Raw genomic sequence first — 8,250 nt, forward strand, 5'->3', positions numbered from 1 at the left:
GAGGATAGATCTCAATGCCATGGAGAAGGAGAAGGGATCTCAGAGAATAGAGAAGGAGGAGGGATCTCGGAGACATGGAGAAGGAGGATAGATCTCAGAGATATGGAGAAGGAGGAGGGATCTCAGAGATATTGGAGAAGGAGGATAGATCTCAGAGATATGGAGAAGGAGGAGGGATCATAGAGATATTGGAGGAGGGATCTCAGAGAATAGAGGAGAAGGGATCTCAGAGACATGGAGAAGGAGGATAGATCTCAGAGATATGGAGAAGGAGGAGGGATCTCAGAGATATGGAGAAGGAGGAGGGATCTCAGAGACATTGGAGAAGGAGGATAGATCTCAGAGATATGGAGAAGGAGGAGGGATCTCAGAGATATGGAGGAGGAGGGATCTCAGAGATATTGGAGGAGAAGGGATCTCAGAGACATGGAGAAGGAGGATAGATCTCAGAGATATGGAGAAGGAGGAGGGATCACAGAGATATTGGAGGAGGAGGGAGGGATCTCAGGTGGAAGCAGAGTCTTTGAATATTTTTAAGGCAGAGATAGATCGATTCTTGATAAGCAAGAGGGTGAAAGGTTATCGGGGGTAGGCGGAAATGTGGAGTAATCGGATCAGCCATGATCTTATTGAATGGCGGAGCAGGCTCGAAGGGCCGAATGGCCGACTCCTGCTCCTATTTTTCTATGTTTCTGTTTCAATGGTTCAGGAGGCGAGGGTGAAAAGTGTGTTTTGGGGGATGGGTGGGCAATCAGCCTGGGCACTTACTTGAAAAGATGTGGGGGATCATGAGGAAGGTGTTGACTCGGATTTGTGCCGACAGTCCCATCCCCAGCCCGAGCAACACGCCGATGGTGATGGTGGACACCAGGCAGTACCACAGGTTGTACTCTTGGATGAAGAGGACAAACAGGCCGTAGATGCTGGTGAAGAACAGGCCGAAGACGAAGCCGCCCAGGCTCCGCAGGCACTCCTTGAAGACGTTGTCCTCCTCGGTCCGCGCCTCCGTCGCCTTCCTCTCCTCGAGGTCAGCCCGCCGGAGTTTGTCCGCCCGCTTCCAGCAGTTCAGGTTGGGGTAGCAGGGGCAACAGGCCTCGAAACACATCTGGGCACGCCTGCGCTCGTAGACGCTGAACTTGGCTTTCCTGGGCCGCCCAGTGATGATGTAGATCCACTTGAGGATGGCGGTCCTCAGAGACTCCTTCCACGGCTCGGTTTGTTTCCGATTGAGTTTCTTCCACAACGCCCGTCGCACTTTGTTTCGACCGGGCATGTTTGGACATCAGGGTCGCAAAGGCGGAGTAGATAATGTCCGGGGGGTTATCAGTGGTTGCTTCAGGAGTGTTCTGCTGTCGTTACAGCGGGCCACGTCGACGAGCTTTGCTTCGATACATCACCAGACGGAGTGGGTGAACATCAGTCGTACGTAGACAGCAGAAGGCAGAATCCGACAGATCCAATCCCTCCAACAACTGGTAGGCTATCTGGAGCTCCCTTACTGTAAAGGTAGACATACAGGTTGTTATAAATTTCATCATTCAGCAAGAAACTACTCGTGAAATAACACTGGACGGCCAGCTGGTGGCGCCGTCCAAGGAGTATAAATACTCGGGCGTGGGCCCAGCTTGTCCAGGGACATTTTGTAAGACAGGAACTAGTGAAGTACAACTAGACCTCCATGTTCTGAAACAAGTTGATTAAAGCCTTGCTTTATACTCAAACCAAGTGCGTAGTGAGTTTTATTACGTCAGAGGCATTAAGAAAAACCTGGCACAACTCCCCCTGCTCTCCTGCAAGTAGCATCATTGGATCTTTTGCATCTGCCTGAACGGACCGATACATCTTCAGTTTAACGTCTCCTCTGAAAGACAGCACCTCCGACAGTGCAGCACTCCCTCAGTACCGCCCCTCCGACAGTGCGGCGCTCCCTCAGTACCGCCCCTCCGACAGTGCGGCGCTCCCTCAGTACTGCCCCTCCGACAGTGCGGTGCTCCCTCAGTACTGCCCCTCCGACAGTGCGGCGCTCCCTCAGTACTGCCCCTCCGACAGTGCGGCGCTCCCTCAGTACTGCCCCTCCGACAGTCCGGCGCTCCCTCAGTACTGCCCCTCCGACAGTGCGGCGCTCCCTCAGTACCGTCCCTCCGACAGTGCGGCGCTCCCTCAGTACTGCCCCTCCGACAGTGCGGCGCTCCCTCAGTACCGCCTCTCCGACAATGCGGCGCTCCCTCAGTACTGCCCCTCCGACAGTGCGGCGCTCCCTCAGTACCGCCCCTCCGACAGTGCGGCGCTCCCTCAGTACTGTCCCTCCGACAGTGCGGCGTTCCCTCAGTACTGCCCCACCGACAATGCGGCGCTCCCTCAGCACCGCCCCTCCGACAGTGCGGCGCTCCCTTAGTACTGCCCCTCCGACAGTGTGGCACTCCCTCAGTACTGCCCCTCCGACAGTGCGGCGCTCCCTCAGTCCCATCGTGCCTGTGCCGGCTCTTTGAAAGAGCTCTCCAATTAGTCCCACTCCCCCCTGCTCTTTCCCCACAGCCCTGCAAATTTTTCCCCCACAAGTATTTATCCGATTCTCTTTTGAAAGTCACTATTGAATCTGCTTCCACCGCCCTTTCAGGCAGCGCATTCCAGATCACAACAACTCGCTGCGTAAAAAACATTCTCCTCATCTCCCCCTCTGGTTCTTTTGCCAATTATTTAAATCTGTGTCCTCTGGTTACCGACCCTCCTTATTTACTCCATCAAAACCCCTTAAGATTCTGAACGCCTCGATTAAATCTCCCCTTAACCTTTTCTGCTGAAGTATTGTTGATAAGATAGAGAAATTATTAATTGTTGAAAACCACTGCTTCCTGTTTTAGCTTATCTTCTCTCCCATTTGCATCGGCTGGGGTTGTTTTCTTGGGAACAGAGGAGGCTGAGAGGAGATTTAATTGAGGTGTGTAAAATGATTAGGGGCCTGGATAGAGTGGAGAGGAAGGACCGATTTCCCTTAACAGAGAGGTCAATAACCAGGGGGCAGAGATTGAAAGTAATTGGGAGAAGGATTAGAGGGGAGTTGAGGAGAACTTTCTTCACCCAGAGGGTGGTGGGGGTCTGGAACTCACTGCCTGAAAGGGTGGGAGAGGCAGAAACCCTCATCACATTTAAAAAGTACTTGGATATACACTTGAAGTGCCGTAACCCCCAGGGCAACGGACCAAGAGCTGGAAAGTGGGATTAGGCTGGATGGCTCTTTGTCGGCCGGCACGGACACGATGGGCCGAATGGCCTCCTTCTGTGCCGTAGATTTCTACGATTCCTCGATTTGCTCGACCCATGGTGATGTCCTGCACTGTGGGCTTTGGCCCTTCACCTAGATTTACAAATCCCAGCCTTAAGCCATGTTGGGGAAGCCTACCCCTTCCATCTCGATCTTTCCTGAGCAGCTGTAGCCTTGACCCGAACATACGAATTAGGAGCAGGAATGGGCCACTCGGCCCCTCGAGCCTGCTCCGCCATTCAGTGAGATCGCGGCTGATCCGATGACTCCACATTCCCGCCTACCCCCGATAACCTTTCACCCCCGTGCTCACCAAGAATCGATCTTCCTCTGCCTTAAAAATATTCAAAGACTCTGCTTCCACCGCCCTCTGAGGAAGAGAGTTCCAAAGACTCACGACCCTCTGTGAGAAAAAAATTCTCCTCATCTCTGCCTTAAATGGGCGACCCCTTATTTTGAAACAGTGACCCCCTAGTTCTAGATTCTCCCACAAGAGGAAACATCCTCTCCACATCCACCCTGTCCAGACCCCTCAGGATCTTCTGTTTCAATCAATTCACCTCTTACTCTTCTAAACTCCAGCGGATACAAGCCTAGCCTGTCCAACCTTTCCGCATAAGACAACCCGCCCATTCCAGGTATTAGTCTAGTAAACCTTCTCTGAACTGCTTCCAACGCATTTACATCCTTCCTTAACTAAGGAGACCAACACTGTACACAGTCCTCCAGATGTGGTCTCACCAATGCCCTGTATCACTGAAGCATAACCTCCCTACTTTAGTATTCAATTCCCCTCGCAATAAACGATAACATTCTATTAGCCACCTTGTTATCTTTTAAATCGTGATTCCTGTTTGTATCTCCATCTCACACCAGTTACCGGTTATGCAGGTTCTCATGTGTAGCCAATAGGAGTTCTAGAATGCCTACATGCAATGCCATTGGCTAATACCTCTTAGCCAATGATTGATAGGGAAATGGACCTGCCCCATGCGCCCTGTGATTGGCTGGTTGGGGCTGTGGAATGTATTATTACTCAAAGCTATGGCATCGCATCGAGATTCTAAAACAGTTAGAATTTCAATCCCCCTGGCTTTTATTTTCTTTTTCATGTGGGAGCTAATAATTCCGCCCGTTTGTAGCGAGAACATTAAGGATGGTGTTTGAATGTGTGGTGTTGATTGCTTCTGGTATTTCCGGGGCGAGGCTTCACTACGAGTGGAGCAAGCTGAAGGGGCTGAGAGAAGGAGGGGGGAATCGGAGAACAGACTGATTCCTGGGATGGCAGGACTGTCGTATGAGGAGAGATTGGGTCGACTAGGCCTGTATTCACTAGCGTTTAGAAGAATGAGAGGGGATCTCGTGGAAACGTATAAAATTCTGACAGGGCTTGACAGACTGGATGCAGGGAGGATGTTTCCCTTGGCTGGGGGGTCTAGAACGAGGGGTCAAAGTCTCAGGATACGGGGTAGGACATTTAGGACTGAGATGAGGAGAAATTTCTTCACTCAGAGGGTGGTGAACCTGTGGAAATCTCTACCACAGAAGGCTGTGGAGGCCAAGTCACTGAATATATTTAAGAAGGAGATCGATAGATTTCTAGACACAAAAGGCATCAAGGGGTCTGGGGAGAGAGCAGGAAAATGGTATTGAGATAGAGGATCAGCCATGATCATATTGAATGGCGGAGCAGGCTCGAAGGGCCGAATGGCCGACTCCTGCTCCTATTTTTCTATGTTTCTAACATGGAACGGAGGTGGGTGGGGCATCTCACAGATATTGGAGAAGGAGGGTAGATCTCAGAGAATGAGGAAGGAAGTGGGATCACTTGAGATCTAAGGGAATCAAGGGGTATGGGGATCAGGCGGGAAAGTGGAGTTGAGGTTGAAGATCAGCCATGATCTTATTGAATGGCGGAGCAGGCTCGAGGGGAAGTACGACCTACCGCTATTTCTTATGATCTTATCACATAGATATGGAGAAGGGGGCGGGATCACCGAGATATTGGAGGAGGAGGGATCTCAGAGATATGGAGAAGGAGGAGGGATCACCGAGATATTGGAGGAGGAGGGATCTCAGAGATATGGAGAAGGAGGAGGGATCACCGAGATATTGGAGGAAGGATCTCAGAGATATGGAGAAGGAGGAGGGATCACCAAGATATTGGAGGAAGGATCTCAGAGATATGGAGAAGGAGGAGGGATCTCAGCGATATGGAGAAGGAGGAGGGATCTCAGAGATATGGAGAAGGAGGCGGGATCACCGAGATATTGGAGGAGGGACCTCAGAGATATGGAGAAGGAGGAGGGATCTCAGAGATATGGAGAAGGAGGCGGGATCACCGAGATATTGGAGGAGGGATCTCAGAGATATGGAGAAGGAGGAGGGATCTCAGCGATATGGAGAAGGAGGAGGGATCTCAGAGATATGGGGAAGGAGGAGGGATCTCAGAGATATGGAGAAGGAGGAGGGATCTCAGAGATATGGAGAAGGAGGAGGGATCTCAGAGATATGGAGAAGGAGGAGGGATCTCAGCGATATGGAGAAGGAGGAGGGATCACCAAGATATTGGAGGAGGGATCTCAGAGATATGGAGAAGGAGGAGGGATCTCAGAGATATGGAGGAGGAAAAGGGATCTCAGAGATATGGAGAAGGAGAAGGGATCTCAGAGACATTGGAGAAGGAGGAGGGATCTCAGAGACTAGAGAAGGAGGATAGATCCAGAGATATGGAGAAGGAGGGAGGGATCTCAGAGTGGAGAAGGAGGATAGATCTCAGCGCCATGGAGAAGGAGGGGGGTCACAGAGGTAGTGGAGGTGGGATCTCAGAGAATAGAGAAGGAGGAGGGATCTCAGAGACATGGAGAAGGAGGGAGGGATCTCAGAATGGAGAAGGAGGGTAGATCACAGAGACATGGAGAAGGAGGAGGGATCTCAGAGTGGAGAAGGAGGGTAGATCACAGAGACATGGAGAAGGAGGGAGGGATCTCAGAGTGGAGAAGGAGGATAGATCACAGAGACATGGAGAAGGAGGAGGGATCTCACAGTGGAGAAGGAGGATAGATAACAGAGACATGGAGAAGGAGGGAGGGATCTCAGAGTGGAGAAGGAGGATAGATCACAGAGACATGGAGAAGGAGGGAGTGACCTCAGAATGGAGAAGGAGGAGGGATCTCAGAGACATGGAGAAGGAGGGAGGGATCTCAGAATGGAGAAGGAGGAGGGATCTCAGAGTGGAGAAGGAGGATAGATCTCAGAGACATGGAGAAGGAGGGAGGGATCTCAGAGTGGAGAAGGAGGATAGATCTCAGAGACATGGAGAAGGAGGAGGGATCTCAGAGTGGAGAAGGAGGATAGATCACAGAGTCATGGAGAAGGAGGGAGGGATCTCAGAGTGGAGAAGGAGGATAGATCACAGAGACATGGAGAAGGAGGGAGGGATCTCAGAGTGGAGAAGGAGGATAGATCACAGAGACATGGAGAAGGAGGGAGGGATCTCAGAGTGGAGAAGGAGGATAGATCACAGAGACATGGAGAAGGAGGAGGGATCTCAGAGTGGAGAAGGAGGATAGATCACAGAGTCATGGAGAAGGAGGGAGGGATCTCAGAGTGGAGAAGGAGGATAGATCACAGAGACATGGAGAAGGAGGGAGGGATCTCAGAGTGGAGAAGGAGGATAGATCTCAGCGCCATGGAGAAGGAGGGGGGATCACAGAGGTATTGGAGGTGGGATCTCAGAGAATAGAGAAGGAGGAGGGATCTCAGAGACATGGAGAAGGTGGGATCGCACAGACATTGGAAAAGGAGGGTAGATCTCAGAGATATTGGAGAAGGAGGAGGGATCTTAAACGATGCAATGGTCTCTGTCTCAACTACTCCCTGCCACAACCATTCCATGCTTCAACAACTCTCTCCTCATTCTCAGTGACCGTTTTAAACAGATGACCCCTCGTCCCTGACTCGCCAACCAGAGGAAATATTCACTCTTTCAAAACCTCCCTGTAACTTTATTGAATCTCCTCTTAGCCTTCCCTGCTCCAGTGGAGAGAGGTCCCAGAATCTAGTTGGCCATCGAGGCCTTGGAGAGGGTGTAGAAGAACGGTCCCAGGGGACGAGGGACTTCAGTCATGTGGAGAGACTGGAGAGAAGCTGGGATTGTTCTCCTTCAAGCAGAGAAGGTTAAGGGGAGATTTAATCGAGGTGTTCAAAATTATGAGGGGTTTTGATAGAGGGATCAAGGAGGAGGGATCTCAGAGACATGGAGAAGGAGGGAGGGATCTCAGAATGGAGGAGGATAAATCTCGGAGACATGGAGAAGGAGGGAAGGATCTCAGAATGGAGAAGGAGGATAAATCTCGGAGACATGGAGAAGGAGGGAAGGATCTCAGAATGGAGAAGGAGGATAAATATAGGAGACATGGAGAAGGAGGGAGGGATCTCAGAATGGAGAAGGAGGATAGATCGCGGAGACATGAAGAAGGAGGGAAGGATCTCAGAATGGAGAAGGAGGGTAGATCTCGGAGACATGGAGAAGGAGGGAAGGATCTTAGAGAATAGAGAAGGAGGAGGGATCTCAGAGATATGGAGAAGGAGGGAGGGACCTCAGAACGGAGAAGGAGGATAGATCCACTTTCCACAGATTTAAGGTCATTGGCAAAAGAACCAGGGGGGAGAGGAGGAGAATGTTTTTTACGCAGCGAGTTGTTGTGATCTGGAACGCGCTGCCTGAAAGGGCGGTGGAAGCAGATTCAATAGTAACTTTCAAAAGGGAATTGGAGAAATACTTGAAGGGGAAAAATTCACAGGGCTGTGGGGAAAGGGCAGGGGGGAGCGGGACTAATTGGAGAGCTCTTTCAAAGAGCCGGCACAGGCACGATGGGCCGAATGGCCTCCTCCTGTGCTGTAAGATTCTATGAAGTCACAATCCATCAGTTCTGAAGGAGTTCTCTATTCTGTTGTGTCACAAGGGAATTGTGAGGTCAGAATGG

The 8,250-nt window shown here is 51.1% G+C and overlaps 1 protein-coding gene across 1 annotated transcript in view; it reads right to left on the reverse strand.

Moving 5' to 3' along the window:
- The window catches only part of dcst2 (DC-STAMP domain containing 2), a 72,573-nt gene extending 71,078 nt beyond the window's left edge, over positions 1 to 1,495 (reverse strand). Inside the window, 1 exon segment of the mRNA XM_085978727.1 lies at positions 769 to 1,495. Within this exon segment, the coding sequence (XP_085834853.1) occupies positions 769 to 1,273 (505 nt within the window). The 5' untranslated portion in view covers positions 1,274 to 1,495.
- Positions 1,496 to 8,250: the final 6,755 nt, after the last annotated feature.

Source organism: Somniosus microcephalus, unplaced genomic scaffold, assembly GCF_052327205.1.
Source record: "Somniosus microcephalus isolate GS21.2 unplaced genomic scaffold, FLI_Smic_1.0 unresolved_chr7, whole genome shotgun sequence".
Taxonomy (NCBI): domain Eukaryota; kingdom Metazoa; phylum Chordata; class Chondrichthyes; order Squaliformes; family Somniosidae; genus Somniosus; species Somniosus microcephalus.